Source organism: Papaver somniferum, chromosome 1 (genome assembly GCF_003573695.1).
Source record: "Papaver somniferum cultivar HN1 chromosome 1, ASM357369v1, whole genome shotgun sequence".
Classification (NCBI taxonomy): Eukaryota; Viridiplantae; Streptophyta; class Magnoliopsida; order Ranunculales; family Papaveraceae; genus Papaver; species Papaver somniferum.
Window position 1 is genome coordinate 239,768,564 of NC_039358.1, and position 15,943 is coordinate 239,784,506.

The 15,943-nt window shown below is 37.4% G+C and overlaps 3 protein-coding genes and 1 long non-coding RNA gene across 6 annotated transcripts; 1 reads left to right on the top strand and 3 right to left on the bottom strand.

Annotated features, from left to right (window-relative positions):
* Positions 1-2,611: 2,611 nt before the first annotated feature.
* LOC113321216 (protein PHYTOCHROME KINASE SUBSTRATE 4-like) lies at positions 2,612-5,100 on the top strand. Of its 3 annotated transcripts, none has more exons than XM_026569096.1 (2): positions 2,612-4,556; positions 4,725-5,100. In XM_026569096.1, the coding sequence occupies exon 1, from the start codon at positions 2,734-2,736 to the stop codon at positions 4,540-4,542; it is 1,809 nt and encodes a 602-aa protein (XP_026424881.1). In that variant the 5' UTR covers positions 2,612-2,733; the 3' UTR covers positions 4,543-4,556; positions 4,725-5,100. The 3 variants fall into 3 exon arrangements, with proteins under 3 accessions (XP_026424881.1, XP_026424884.1, XP_026424892.1); XM_026569099.1 differs by having other exon boundaries at positions 2,612-4,552; positions 4,725-5,068; XM_026569107.1 differs by having other exon boundaries at positions 2,612-4,462; positions 4,725-4,841.
* Positions 5,101-5,153: 53 nt separating this feature from the next.
* Positions 5,154-6,989, bottom strand: LOC113274129. Its single transcript, XM_026523614.1, has one exon. It carries the CDS (start codon positions 6,987-6,989, stop codon positions 5,154-5,156), a length of 1,836 nt encoding a protein of 611 aa, XP_026379399.1.
* A 1,183-nt stretch (positions 6,990-8,172) lies between these two features.
* LOC113321229 (cationic amino acid transporter 9, chloroplastic-like) lies at positions 8,173-12,220 on the bottom strand. The gene is made up of 8 exons (XM_026569119.1): positions 11,938-12,220; positions 10,992-11,404; positions 10,592-10,768; positions 10,226-10,450; positions 9,965-10,141; positions 9,535-9,771; positions 8,694-8,783; positions 8,173-8,519 (listed from the first exon to the last, which is right to left on the bottom strand). The coding sequence occupies exons 1-8, from the start codon at positions 12,179-12,181 to the stop codon at positions 8,379-8,381; spliced, it is 1,704 nt and encodes a 567-aa protein (XP_026424904.1). The 5' UTR covers positions 12,182-12,220; the 3' UTR covers positions 8,173-8,378.
* Positions 12,221-13,215: 995 nt separating this feature from the next.
* Positions 13,216-15,201, bottom strand: LOC113339290. Its single transcript, XR_003355024.1, has 5 exons — positions 14,982-15,201; positions 14,796-14,847; positions 14,486-14,595; positions 14,285-14,371; positions 13,216-13,752 (listed from the first exon to the last, which is right to left on the bottom strand). It is a non-coding gene; the product is annotated as an uncharacterized LOC113339290 (long non-coding RNA).
* Positions 15,202-15,943: the final 742 nt, after the last annotated feature.

The window sequence follows — 15,943 nt, forward strand, 5'->3', positions numbered from 1 at the left end:
ATAATCTGGGATCTTGTAACTTATGACATTCTCAGTTTAGATCATGTTACGTTTTAAAAAAAGATTCCAATGGAGAAATTTCATTTTTTTTTAAGGTAGGTGCAAAACTAATCATATAAGCATTGCTTTATGCGTATGGACAGTATGGAAATCCTAGTGTTATTTGCTCAACCTCTTCTGACCATACAGGAAATTGCAAACATAATGGATAGAAGAAGAGATAAAACGAGCCATCCCGTGAGTGATTTGTAGCACAGTGGATTTTGCTAAGGGAACCAAAACAAGAAAGAATGACAAAAAAGAATCCAATGTAAGTAGTAATAACATTGCTAAAGAACAGAAAATGAGAAAAGGTTTGACTGTTTGAGCACGTGTATTTGTGGGCTAAGCCAGCAGTCAGCACTAGTAATCACCCTAGTCCCTAGCTAGCTATAAGTGAATGAAGTGATCATATGATAAGAAATGAGTGACTACTACTGACAAGACAACACTGTCAAAACGCATGAGAAAGGTTTGCAAGAGACAAAGCAAGTATCATGGCATATTAGGCTCTTTGATCTATCTTCTTTTAGTTCTTGTTGAAACAGCTGTTTGTTATTGTTTGGTTTCTCAAAAGTAATCTATTATGAATTCTATATGCATACGATATAATACAGGATTTTGGATGGAAAATGTCTAGCTAAGTTTGAATAATTCGTAGACATAAAGAGCTGCATTATGAACATCAAGATCAAGATCACATCAGGATCCCACACTGATTACTTATATGTGGCTGCTATTCAGTCAGATTATATATATAGTTCTCATTCGAGTATTCTATTTTGTTTTTGCAAGGGTTATGGCTTTTCACATTCAATGCCCTTATCTTCTCGAATAAAACACTCTGCATTGTTCTATTGTGTCGGATGCATACTATGCTTCCCCATTTTTATTCTTTTCTTTACCTTTGATTATACGAAGATCATATCTGTGTTGTATCCAAAAAAAATCACTACAAGATTCTATATCAAATCCAAATGCAATAGAACTAATTTTAAAGAATATATGGAAAATATAACTGGCCATGCAATCACGCACGCCTGGTGACATGACTAGTGTTTAATCTTTAGTTTGGCATGCATCCCAACCAGTTATCCAATCCTGAGAATAAGGGGATTTAGATTGGTGTCATCCCGTGCCCCAATCTATATCGGCAGGCAAGCAAGCAAGCCCTGCGCAAGTGGGCTACACACCAACCACAGTTGTTATTTCTAAGGTACCGGAAACTAATAGCCTGTTTAGCAACCGGGAGCAAAAAAAGTAAATTTCAAAATCCACATGCAATTTTTTTTTTTTTTTTTGCTTCGGAGAAACATGTTTTACTTGTAAGAGTCGTTCTGAAATTCTGTTTTAACTTTTGAGACAATATATTCGCAGAAATGTAATACTACCTCCATTCATGGAAAATGATGTAATATCATTTTTTTCATTTTACTCTCTAAATGTTGTTATCGTCCAAACAAATGATTGTAAAATGATGAATTGCCTGTTTACACAAAAATAAATAAACGCACTCTATATACATTAAAAAAAGAAGAAGAGAGAAACAGTTCAAATTCAAAATATTAGGTGGCAAGTCATGTGACTTAAAAGACTTGTCCCATAGATTTTCCAACGATATAGATAGATTTCGTTTTTATGGTATGGTACAAGATGGTAATCATGTATAAGATCAAGATCAAATACTTAATGTGCTGTTAAATATCTATCATTGAAAAGATAATGTTTTTGATCGAGGGGACAAGAAGATTGTCACAATTTACAAAAGTCTAAAATGAATTCAAGAGTATGGTCCGTATGGACATGATAGTGAAGGTTGGTCATGAACTGTTTTGATCAGAGAGGTTGGTTTCTCATAAATGACATCAATTTGTCTTGGATCTGGAATACGCACCTAGATGTCTAGAACAACCACACTTGTCTATCGATTCTACTGTTCGATATGCTGCAAAAATTCACAGGCATCTTAAATCTAATAAGTTTTTGCAGTTCATATTATTTTGGGTTTCAACAACAAACAGGTGATTGATGTTACTGTTGCACAATGGTAAAGTCTTAGGGTGATGATACTAATTTAAAAAAAAAAAAAAACTGGTGGTGCAACTTCCAATGATTTTTGATTCATGAGTGCTTATTTTCTTGAATTTTGCAACTGGCTGCAAATTCTCACAACAAAATTCGAACCTGCATATGCTAGAATTCACCAAATAACAAGCAGGGCCAAACACTGAAAACTCTTTTATAATAGTATGCACATTGCGTGTAGCTTCAATCTGGTTGCAGATAAAGATTATGACAGTTATGAGTTATTTGTTCTGATAGATAAGTCTAAGTGAAGTTACAACTGTCTTGGCAATTCGCCTTTTTTTGGTTTTCTGTTCTTGAATTATTTCAGTTAAGTTGTCTCATGATTTATACAGTTTGGTAGTAGAAGACAAATTGCATACATCTATTACTTATACCCCATTCTTTTCTTTCCCTAACTATTTTTAGGTTCCCTTTTCAGTCATTGGTTTCCCTTACAAAAACTCCATCTCTTTCAACAAGTCTACTGCATATCCATACCCCATTATAGACGAGTTTCGATCCCAGGTCGTTAACGTACAGATCTGCTCATACATACTATATATATATATATATACATACATACATACACACACAAAAGCAAAATCTATAAATAGCCTAGTGAAAGAGATGGAAAGGTACTCAATAGATGCAATAACCTCAAATGGCAACATGTCTCAAAGAGCCATGTTAAACTCATCAGTAGCTGCTGCAGGCAATAACAATCCTCCGCGGCCAAATTACCCTTGTCCGTATCCGTTGAAACCTCAATCAAGAGTTGCATCATTCTCTACATATCTACCTCCGAAAGATCAAAAACAAGAAAGTAATGTTCCTGATTCCGAACTCAACATATTTGAAGCTGAGAGATACTTCAATGATGTTCAAGATCGGAAAGAACTAAACAACAATGTTTCGACTATGGGCCCGAGTCTTGGTAGAGTTTGTGTATATAGAAATGATGAAACTTCAATGGCGAATCCTAGACTATCTGCCGTTTCTTCTGTTGATGGTTCTTCGACTAATTATGCGAGGAATTTTAGAAGTGGGTCTTTCCATGCAACACCAACAGCGTCATCTGAAGCTAGCTGGAACAGTCAGACAGGTCTACTCTCAAATCCACCAGGTTCTATTGCTGTTTCTATGAAAAATCTCCGGTTAGACGACAAGAGGAAAATGAACAGAGCCTTGTCTAATTCTTCTTCTTCGTCATCTAAATGGTTTTTCGGCCGAAAGTGCCCATGCACCGGAAGTAAATCACTGCAAGTCCAAGAAGATATCTCTGAACACAACAAAAGTAGTCAGGTTGTGCAACTTAGCAATACTAGTACTGGTACTAGTTTTAAGAAACAAAGCTTTTCTAGTTCCGCCGGGGAAGATGTTTATATCAAAGCTACAATGGAGTTTGAAAGAGAGAAAGCACATAATAACTGGGTGAAAGTACAAGAAGTAGTTCCAGTCAAGGATTCCGATGATTTCCTACCGGAAAAACGATGGAACAGATCATTCAGTAATGATACTGGAGGTGGTGGTGGTGGTGGCGCTGGTGGTGCCTTTTCATTTCCTATCTTAAATGCTCCTATTTCAGCTACCACTAAAGCAAATTTCAATGGTGGAAAGCCTGTACTGATGATCCAGCAGCTCGACGATCCACCCCGAGAATCATTAGAAGTTTTTCAGCCAACAGAAGAGCCAATTAGTCTAAGAAAGTCTACAGATCTTCAACGACGAGTCCTAATGTCATTTCCTGAAGAGAGTGACCGCCGGAGTTTCAATTATCCGGGGAGTCCGAAACTCCGACCAAATGACGATGATGTAATGAGTGATGCAAGCTCCGACTTGTTTGAGATTGAGAGCTTCTCAACTCAATCAACAATGTTTCCAATGTATCGTCGGAGGGACTCCCTGGATGAGACTTCGAGTTATGACGGTAGGCGGTACGGCGGGATTGGTACACATTTCCGACGTAGTCTTGATGAGACGACACCGTCTATAGCACCAACAGAGTGTTACGAACCAAGCGAAATGAGCATTGACTGGAGCGTGACTACGGCTGAAGGATTCGACAGAGGGTCTGTGTCAAATTTCTCAGTCGCCGCCCCATCAGATCACGAGGATGCTAGGTTCATGAATAACATTGATACAAAAATGAGCACCCAAAGCACAAGTAATCGAAAAGGAGCCGGATTATTTAGTTGCCGGTATGAAAAGGCAGTTAATGTAGGACCACATCCGGTGAAGCGTGTCTCGCTGGAGCAACACAATCAAGTTGGTGGTGGGAAATATGGAATTGAATCCGGTCGGATTAACCCAGCAATGTCAAGGACAATGGACAGGAATTCACTGCAGAAGGGAAATGGTAATAAATTAGGAGTACCATTTGCAAGGTCTCTATCAGCTAGAATGTCTTATAATCAAGCCTTGACGACTCGTTCATGAGTGCAGAGTTGTGGGTATTGCTGTTCTTCAATTTTTTCTTTGTTATTTTGTGATTTTTTTTTTTTCGTTTGAACAGATTGTTTGGCTGGCAATTACCTGAGTAAATAATTTGTATGCACATTCCATATTTTCATTGTTGACTTAAAGATCAATAAACATGTTTTCACTGCAATGCATTGCAGCCTGCAGGGTGAACTGAAATTGTTTCTAGCTCCTCTGACGAAAGTGCTGGTAAAATGGAATGTAGATCTGCAGCTTTTAAAGAGTAAAATGCAGCAGTAGCAGTAGCTCCTGAACCCTGAACGTCTTTATGCCAGTGTTTCGTCATAGATTCGTCTGGATCTCTGGCAATACTTTCAAACTCAGACTGAACCGTGAAAATACAGAACAAGCGTGGAACGAAGAAACGTCAGTTCATATAAAGACACTTTCATTTCCAATCCAATGTTTCATGGTTGGTTTACAAAGAAGATTGATTGACTGTAAACCATATAGAGATATCTGTATTGACACTACACTGTAAAATTCAAAAACTTAAGAAAGAACATAAGAAAACGAAGAACATTCAATTACAAATCCATTTTGTAAAAGAAGAAGAAGAAATTTCGATGTTACCGTGTTGAGTTTCTCATAACACTCTTCTTCCCACTGGTTCTCTTAATCGAATCTATTCTCTGAAGTCTAATCTGCTCTCTAAACTTGGCTATAAATTCATCTGCCTTCTTATCAACCTCATTTGGATTTGGAGGACTAGTTTCACTGACAGAGTTGCTGTTCATGATGGATTCTTCAGCGTCAGAGTTTCCTTGGCTTGCATTTGTTTCGAAATCAGTTCCTTCTTCGTCAGAGTCTGCGAGTACATGCTCGAAAATCTGTTTCTTCTTTTCTTCCTTTGGATACTTACGGAATGTAGGTGGCTTTGGAGGACTAACTTCTCGCGGAGATTTTTCAGTGTAGGAGTTACTTTCAAATACTTCTGCCTTGCTGCCTCCACCGTAGACTGGTTCAACATCTCTTGCTCGTTCGTATTCATGCATCTGTTCATTCAATCTAACAGTTCGAACTGATTTTCCCAGCAATGAAGATGACCCGTCAAAACTGTTGTGCCTGGATTTTGCTTCAGGTTTCTCAGAATCCCTCACCGAAGAACTCACACTCATTCTACTTGGTGGTAAGCCCTCCCTCTTGTTCCTGCTAAAATCTTTCAATTCATTTTGGAAACTTCTGGCAGAATTATAACCTTCCTCACCAAATGTCATTGTTGATGCAATCTGATCACCAATTGGCCTATAAGACGGGACCATTGGCGGAGATTTGTGAAGCATTGGCGGAGGAGGGGGTGGAGGTGGCGGAGGAGAAGACTTGTAATAACCCCTCCTCTTGCCCGAATCTTCGGAATTCTTAGCTTGAATCTCTGACGAAAAAGATGGTGCAGGAGAAAGCTTCCTTGGCGAGGGAGATGTTGAATTAGGCCGAGATGACCATGGTATTGTGGACCGACGAACAAAGGAATTAACTCTGTCAACTTCAGATTCTTCAACTGATGGAGGAAGAACAGTATATGAAGGTGGAGTACCGCTACCGCCGCCGCCTCCACCGCCACCCACGTCGTCCTTCGACTCGAATCGACCGGACCTTGATCTCCATGGAATTGGAGATGGAAGCACTACATTTTCTTTCAATTTCTCCTCCAAAATAGAAGGATCTAAACCTCCCATTTTCTCACCACTTCTAGTTCTACTAAGACTACCCTGAGAAGGAATTTTTACACCTGAACCCGACCTACTTAGCGACCCAGACGACAATCCACTGGATTGCCGAACAACTGGTTTAGTTTCATCTACCTTCGGAACTTGAGATCTCAAGCTCCTTACAGGCAATATCAAAGGTTTATGACTACTTTTATCATTACTGATAAAGTTACTACTACTAATTGTTCTATTATGTTCATCAAGAAGAGAACCGGTTTCTGCAACTACAACCGTTGAATTACCACGATAGTACTGAGAATTCCATGTCTGGATCTTGTTCTCATCAGACCCAGAAGAAGAAGATGGGTTATCCATTTCATCATCAAAAACGGACGAAACTTGAAGAATTCTAGACATATAAGATTGAGTAGTATCAAATTTCGAATGATTCTCTTTCTCATTTTCTACGTTTCTTCGACTAAACAAACCGTAAGATACAGCTATACCGACAAAAAGCAGATGTACAAGCTCCCAACTTCTAGTTAATATGGTCTGGTTTACAAATTCAGGAGCTTGAGATGGAAAAAGTGGCAGTAAAACAAGTAGAATTCCAACTAAGACAGATTTTGACAGAAAATGTGAGAAGAACTTACTCGGCGGATTTGGCTTAGTTTGTGGTTTTGCAGTATCTACATCTGAAACCAACCTCTGATGAGGATGAGGATGGGCATAAGGAGAGTCTGTATGATCTGCCATAGGAGTTGCAAAAATAAAAAGCTGTTTTTTTTTGCAAATTCTACTTGTTTTAGAGAGACGAGAAGCTATATGAAATGAATTATGAAAATGGAAATGGGAAATGAGGAAGAAGAGGAATGAGGGAGACAATGTGAAGACTTAAACACGAAGGAAAATCAAAAAGAAATTAAAGAAGAGAAAGTTTGTGAAGAAGGGTGAGAGCACATTTCAAGCTTTCTTTTGGTTCTTTCTTTTTCGCTTTATTTCTGTTAAAATGACTACACTGTCCTTCGTACTATACCTAGGATGTTTATTACTTTCAGTTGCACAATCCTTGGCCTAGACTAAAATGGCATAAGATACACATCTTGATCGATGGGGTGTTTTCTGATCAAACTAAATCAGTTGCAAAAATTTAATGAAGTTAGGTATCTGTAGTTGTTACAGCTAAGTTTCTGCTTTTTCTGTTTAGTGGCTCATTCATCGCTCGTTAACAAAGTCTGTCACAGGCTGTTAGCTATTAATTCTAAATGCTTTTCTACAATGCACATTGCCTAAATTAACAAAATCTGTGCAACATCCAAAAAAAAAAAAAAAAAAAAAAAAAAAAAGTAGGACAGAATGGGTATTATGATGAAAGAAAAGGACAGGAAACCAAATTGGTATAAAGCAAAGAAAATGAAGAGATTCTTCTTTTGGGATGCGTACGCTTACTTTATCATCTTGTTTTGTGCAATTTACAAAGATTCTGCTTGGAATGAACGCTTTTCTTTTTTTCTAAGGTTTTTAGTTGATTCTTCCTGCAAGAAGAGAAGATGTGCTTGAGACCCAGGCAGTACCTATGTGGATGGAATTGGACCAGAAAGATCGGATAGAAGAAAGAGAAGCAAAATCTAGACATCCTGTAGTGATGTGTGATTGTGCAGTGACTCAAACTAAGTGGGAGACAAATATTTTTGTGGGTCCCACTGGACGGCGAACGTCGGTCTGAAAAGCCTACAACTTTCTTCTACACTAGACTGCTATATTGTTACATTTTAAGGTTTTATTCTTCATTGTTCAAATTTAACATGAGCTGGAAGCAGATTTCAATCAGAAGATATCTGGAAAGAAAAAAGAATGACGTAGGACCCAAAGTGTGAAACTGTTTATAGGAGTATGAAAGACTGAAAGGGAGAGTACTCTAGTCTAGATATGATCTGCGTACTGAGAATAAAATCTTTAAAGTGAATTCAAAGTCGGTTTTGAAAAGAATTTTACATTATGGAAATCATACATTTCTGATACAACAACATTTATGATTCATACCCACTTATGTGATACAACAACGAAGGGTATGTTTCTGATTTGATGGTACAGTAATGTTACACACAAATGTTTTATGAAAGAATCGGGAACTATTTCACTGTTTTAAGATTCTTCTGTAGCTGTTCTATGGTAAACTATTGTTTGATTCGAAGTTGGGTCAGCGTGAAATTGTCCATAAAATGCATAAACAAGAACTGCAATGATGCTTAGGACAACAAATCTCACCCATGCTTCTTCGTGTAGCTGCAAAAATAACGATTACGGATTTTAAGTCTGACGAATATAATCTACTTTTTTGTTTTTTTACAGTTTGATGCATTATGAGTTTCCTCTTAAGACTAGATTCTTTGTTTTTGTCGGATCAAAAGTAAATTGATTGCAATAAGAATTTAGTGAAAGGATTGTTGAGAAGCAAACCTGAGCAAACAAGAAAATGTTTACGAAAATACTAGCGGCTGGTAAAATAGGAACTGCAGGACAAGAAAATCCTGATGGTTCTGTGTACACCTGAAAAAGTTTATATCAATAGATGTGATTAGATAAAATTATAAAAAGCATAAGAAAAGTTAGGCTAGACCATACTTTCGAAGCAAAAAAGGCGAACCAAATTATATTAAAACGGTTTTGTTATATCCATTCCTAGATCAGACTCACTTCGACGTAAACCATACTTTCAAAGCAAAAAGGAGAACCAAAATATATTATAACGGTTTTGTTATCCATTCCTAGGTCAGACTCAAGAGATGACAAATCATGATAGTAAAAGACATAGCTTGTATGCAAAATTGATTCCCAGCGGTCTATGTTAGAATCTTTTTTTTACAACGGCGCATTAGTCATAGTGGGTTGGTATTCTTCTTTATGCTTTTAATTTTAGTGGTCAGAAATGCAAATTACAAACAAATTGCCCCACATTCAATGAATTACAATTTAAAAGAGAATCATGGACTTTAAGGCGGGTCCTAACAGACTTATCTCCCTTCTACCAACCCCTCGCTTTCTTTTTGATCTTAGTTTATCTCGTAACCTCTATTTCTAGCTCACCACAACTCGATACCTATTAGTTGGATGGTCAAAAAGGTGAATATATTGTTTCATTTTGATTTTTGGATGCTTAATGTGTATGTAAAGTTAGGGAGCATCTCACGTCTTCCTAGTTTGTGTCTTAGAAGGTATCCAGATATGTTTTTTGTAACTAACCATATGCATTGGGCTTTATTTATTCACAGAGGTACATAGTCGGAAGAGATATACTTACTTGACGAAAATGAAGAGCACCGCCAGATATTACAGCAACTACTGCAGCTACAATCATGAAAATAAATGACGCGTTGAAACGGTAGCAAAGTCCAGCAGTAAACCCACTCAAGGCAACTACAACGAGGCAAATGATGCCTTCTTGTCGGCTTGAGATCCACTTTGTAGAAAATTGGCTTGCTGCTTTTTCCTTCCAGCGAAGGGTCACAACACATGCCGAGACAACTGAATAACCCGTCTGTGGAACAGTTCAAACATGTCTGTGTGAGTTGTATACGACAAATTTTCTCTCATGACAGTCACGAACAATAATTTTGCTGATACTCCACTCAGCCTTGACCCAGTTGGCAACCTTTACATGTGACCCTAATACTGATTATGGGTCTTCAGTTACATAATCAAACAACTAAAGGGATTTACAGAAAGCATACCAAGGAGCCAACGGAGAGAATATGTGAGAGCATAGTCACGTTAAATAGCCCTGCCATGATAGCAGCAACAAGACCCACCCAAATCTGAGAATGAATAGGGGTATGGCGGGTTGGGTGCACTTTTGCAAATATTGAAGGTAGTAAGCCATCCCTTCCAAGTCCAAGATATAACCTAGACTGTTCAATAAAACTAACACGCCATTAAGAAGATAGCATGTTGTAATCACTGAAATCGATCACTTAGCAGTGTCAAAGATTCACCTGAACATATAAACCAACTAGAAGTGTTGTAGTAAGTCCCGCAACAGCACCTATGCTGATTAAAATTGATACAAATTTCAAGCCTTTTGACGTAAAGGCTTCAGCCAATGGAGCATCTTCACCAAGAAGTTGGTAAGGTACCATTCCGGTAATTACTAAGCAGACACCGATATACAAAATTGCACATACAAGAAGGCTTCCAAGGATTCCTATTGGAAGATCCCTCTGAAAATAAGTTTTTTAAACACAATACGAAACCAATCAGAATAAATAAGGCGGGTGTATCCATTGAACAACAAGTAAGCCATATATAACTTACGGTGACTTAGATAGTCAGACCAGAAAACTTCATTCCAGATGATATACCTGTGGCTTTCTGCACTCTTCTGCTGAATTAGCTACAGCATCAAATCCAACATATGCAAAAAATACAACTGTTGATCCCGTAACAATAGCTTTAAAACCATTTGGAGCAAAAGGGGTCCAGTTAGATACATCAACTTCGAATGCTCCAGCAAAAATAACAATAAGGACAATGACTACCTGCAAGATAGATTGTGTAACATCAGCATCGGAGACAGGACAAAATTTCTCAGTTCAGCTAATGAGAGGAGAAAATTGAAGATCAAGTAATTGTTGGTGACTAGGGGTAAAAGAACCAACAGGATCAATAAGGAGAACTGAGAATGCCAAGAACAGTATCAAAACCAGCCAACCACACCAATAGAGAGATAAAAATAATGAAGCATATCAAGTAAGGATTCACCTTGGTAGCAGTCATAAAAGAGTTCACAGCTGAGGATTCTCCAACACCTCGACACAGAATTATTGTTAACAACACAAGGAGAATTGGAGCCAACAAGTTAATTGATACAACTCCACCGAAGAATTCTAGCCCCCCACTTCCAATCCAACTCGGAATAACCTCCTTGAAAAAGGGGAAGAGTTCTAGTACTGAAACTAGATAACCTGCCAAACTTCTTGCTATACTAGCTGCTCCAATATGGTAGTCAAGCATCAATTGTGTAAAAACAAGAAACGCAGTAAGCTCATTGAAAGCCACATATGTATACAGATACGCTCCACCAACAACAGCAGGCAATCTTGAAGCCAACTCAGCATAAGACAATGCATTGAGCACACACGCTCCTCCCGCAAATATAAAACTAATCGTAACACCTGCATTTAAGAAACAATAGACAGGTCAGAAGCTAGTACTCCCAATGCTTAAAACTTCAGATCAACAATGAAATCAGCAAAAATTCACTAACAAATCATACAATCAAACAGAAATGCTAGAGTAACCCGCCATCAGGCTCAATACTCATCATTTTAGCTGCCACATCAGTTGGGACAATAATTAGGACCAATTTTGTTAGTTTCCTCATTTTAGAATCAAATTTTTTGGTGCCCTCAAGTTTTAACTCATGAATTCACGCAGTGGGGGCAATTGCCCCCATTCCTACTATCAGCTGGACCACACCATTAATGCTCCATAATTGGTCAACCAACAAGAACACATACACAGTAAACCAAATCTCAGCAACTGCACAAAACCCATGATTCAAATTGAACAAAACTAAGAGAAAATTCCATACAGATTCAATCTTTTCAACAAATGAAACCCCAATTTGACCAAAATTTCACAAAATTAAGACATAAAAGAGGGAACCCTATTTGAGTGAAAGAAGAAGTAGTAGTAACTAGCTTACCAGGTCCAGCATCACGAGCAACAGTACCCGTAACAACAAAAATACCAGCACCAATCGAAGCACCAATACCAAGAAGAATAAGATCAAATAGACCAAGACGACGAATTAGACCTTCATTTGATGATGAAGAAGAAGAACCAGATGGAGGTAACCCATTAAGGGTTTTTACTCTTAGAGCTGAAGAAGAGAAATTTGAGAACCATGATTGGGATGATGATCCAGACTGGGTCCTTTGCCCTCCCATTTCTGAAACCCCAAAGAAAGTACACAGAATTGGAATTGAATTCAACAACCAAAAGAGAAAAGAAGGAAATATAAATTCGAATTGGATCCCTAGAGATTTTCAGTATTTCAAAATAGGTTCTTTGACTAACCACGGACTGACATATTTGATTTTAGATTTTGTCCTCGAAGGATATATTTTTAAAATTATCCTTTTAGCATAATTTGATAGGCATGTTTATATTCGTTAAGTGTTTTAAAATGCTTTTCAATGATATTAAATTTAGGAACATCCGTGGAGTAATTTGAGAGATAAATTATTTATAAATTTCACTAGTTATTATTCATGGATATACTTGTAAAAATGTTTAAAAGTATTTTTTTTGTGCAAACTAAAACTAGGTCACTTAATAATGGGACGAAGAGAGTACTATTTTCTCTAAAGAACAATCAAAGTCTTTTCTGTTTTTCTTCATACTGTGACCTTTCCGAATTTTATCTTGTCTTTCTCGATAAGACAGAAAATGCTTGTTGGTGTGATGGTGAGATTCATATAACTCACAAGACAAATTACTTTCATCGAGAATGGGATTTAACTAGCAAAATTACTTATAAAACAAGAATGTGACACAGGACCTCTTAAGGCTTAGTTCTATGGGATAGATATCCCTGTTAGATTGGTCGTCAGTCTGGGCAACCTTCTAAGTCTTATGGTATTGCTAATCTAGCAGCGAAACACGCTGAATGGTTCGGCGCTACATAATTTTATTTTTAAAAAAGCTAATCATTATCTCTCCCTCTCCACCTTTTTCCTCTCTCTCTCCACCTTTTTTTTCCTCCCTCCATCCGGTTCTCCCTCTTTTTTCCCTCTCTCTCCTTCTTTTTCTTCTCTCTCCATCACATTCTCTCTCAAAAATTAGTAAAAGATATAGAGCGCCGAATGGTTTGGCGTTTATGTCACTTTTTGAGCGTCGAACGGTTCAGCGTTTCAATCTCGCTGATAGTTAGACTGCGAGCACTTGCTAGGTGAGAGAACTATCAACTATTACTGTTAACTTTTTTCTAACACTTTTTTCTTGATTTGCAACACTTTTTGGCCAATCTAGCACTCCAATCTAGCCCATAGAGTTTAGCCTAAATGGAGATGATACAAAGATTTTCCTTCTTTATGAATGCAAGGTTCCAAGCACCTTCAGCTCAGGTGAAAAACGTAACAAAGCTTCATTATATGTGAAACAAGAAACAAAAGGCAATCCACTTTTTTTTCCTGCTTGCCTCTGAAGCTTGAGTTTTCGCTCACCTTGTTTCTTGTATGAGGGAATCCAAAATCTGAGCAAATGTAAGTTGCTAGAAATTACATTGGATTTGGGGAAACAAAAGATAGAGCAATTGTAAGTGCAAGAAGTTACAACTTTGTATTGATTACATTTGCTCTACCTTTGGATTCCCTCCTTCAATGTCGCCCTTGTTTCCACTTTGTGTCGCCTTATGTAGGAGCCTAGCAATTTGTGACTTTGCTGATATTCTTAAACATACATGCAATGCAGTAGACTGTTTAGAGTTCACTTCTAGGTACATTTGTATTGTGCCCTCCTGTTAGAGAAAAAATATTGGTATTAGTAAGGATTCCGATGCCAAGGTTAACAGATGTTTCTTCGTAAAGAAACTCTGCACTCTAACAAACCGCCAGAAAAGTGACTATATCTTTTGCCAACAATTGTAAGCAGCAAATATTCATCAAACCATATAATAACATCACATGTTACAAAATATACCTGATATATCTTCAGTTGTTAATTGATTGCTCCAAATATTCATTCTAAGAAAATTAAGACGTTTCAATCAGCTACAGTCCTACATTCAACTTACAACGATATTCCAGAATTCACAACTCTTTACATGTAAGATGTCACAACTCTTTTTCATAGGTATATACTGTAAAAATTGATACTCAACATTCATTAGCCACCACATTACACAACAAGTCATATTTCATTTAGTATGTGCATCTTATCTAATATCTAATGATCTTATGTTCATCTTATCTAATGATCTTATGTTCTACCATCTACCACATTCAAAAAGTTCCAACTGATTCTTAGAGTCATAAAGATATAAAACTCACCACTAGTCATGAAATTTGATTCTTTGTAGCCTTTTAGTTTCGCGATGAAGTCTCAACCTGTTCTTTGGAAAGCCTAGTTCATAATACCTGCATTTGACAAATATGGAATCAGAACAAGTCTTTTAGATCCACAATTATTTTTTATTCTGCTCTAACATTTTAAGTCTAGCTCATGAAAAAGAACAAGAATATTGAACTTACATGAAGGAGAAACAATAGAATCCATGGTCTGTTCCTACTTTCAGTAAATTGGCCGTTCCGTTCCACCCTTTTTCCAATGACATTTCTAAGCTGCTAGCAGCATACCACCCCTGTATGATAGGCCAACAACATTTAAATCAAAGAAATTGACAACTCACTAGTTTCACATCAACAAAGAATAATAATATGTTAAAATTCTCTCAATTTTAAACGATTGCTTTGCTTGAAAAATTCATTCTATGGATACATCTTTTATCTTATTATCATCTACCAGATCCAAACAGTTTCATCAGATTGATATGAAACTCACAATTTTAGGGTTTCCCTCCCATCCATTTGGCTACTTCCAGAGCACCTAGATTCTGCATATTCAATAGATATGATATGAAATCAGCACATTAGAATCATTATCAAAAAGAAAAAAAAAATCTACAACTTGGGAATGAAAGGGTTAGAGTGGAGTGAGTGTAAATAGTAACAAGTGAACCGAACTTACATGATAGAGAGATGACAGAACAGAAGGCCAGGATGATAAAAGATCGGGACTGATTGATGAAACCCAGCTTTTCATCCACTTCATCCACAGCTTATGTTTGAGAGGAGAAATCATTGTGCTGATTTTCTTATTGTTGTTGATGATCGTCAACATCAGATGCCATCTTGATTTGTGGCGGCGGGTTTTGAGAAAAGAAGAGATGGAGAGGGTGGAGGCAGTATGAAACTGAGAATTAGGGTAATGAGCCCTATCGCAAACCTTTAAATACTAGGGTAAATTCACAATGAAGTGAAAGAAAAATATAAAATATATTTACACTCCGGTTACATCACGGGTTTTCTCAAATGTGGAGCATTTTTATGTTCGTTTGTCACAATTTTGGATCGCAGATATATTTCGGGTTGCATACATTTCATGTCGACGAATACATAATGCAAAATACTGCAGACAATGGCACATATACGGTGCCCTACTGATTTTGGTCACCCCTTAACAAATTGCAAGTCTTTAGTATAGAATCTGAGTGGCGGACTTGCTGTAATATGCTTAGATGAGGTGTAGAATTTGAGGGGTCATTACACAGTGTTTGAATAAGACTGTAGACATATCATAGACAACATAGGTCATGAGGAAAATCATCGATGACTAACAGAAGGAGATGAGCTAATCAACAATACATTTCAGAAAGTGAACGAAAAACCAAGGCACCTCACAGAACCCATTTACAAGACTGATAATAATGTACAAAAGATTCACCCTAAAATTGAAGCCTTCGAAAACTTCTTTAATGGGCCATAATTATGCCATGTTGTTGCAATTATGCAAACTGTGTTTTGCAAATGCTGCAATGATTTAGCTGATTGAAGTATTCGACCTGTACCTGCCGAACGGTTCGGCGCTTTAAATCTCAGCCGTTAGATCAGAAAATTTTCTCCCACCGTTGAACGGTTCAGCGTTTAGAC

Coding starts and splice junctions, on each gene's coding strand:
- LOC113321229 (XM_026569119.1), bottom strand. CDS start 12,181: ATGGGAGGGCAAAGGACCCAGTCTGGATCATCATCCCAATCATGGTTC. Junction 10,769..10,991: donor CTTTTATGACTGCTACCAAG/GTGAATCCTTAC, acceptor TCTATCTTGCAG/GTAGTCATTGTCCTTATTGT. Junction 10,142..10,225: donor TAGTTGGTTTATATGTTCAG/GTGAATCTTTGA, acceptor TTTATTGAACAG/TCTAGGTTATATCTTGGACT.
- LOC113274129 (XM_026523614.1), bottom strand. CDS start 6,989: ATGGCAGATCATACAGACTCTCCTTATGCCCATCCTCATCCTCATCAG.
- LOC113321216 (XM_026569096.1), top strand. CDS start 2,734: ATGGAAAGGTACTCAATAGATGCAATAACCTCAAATGGCAACATGTCT.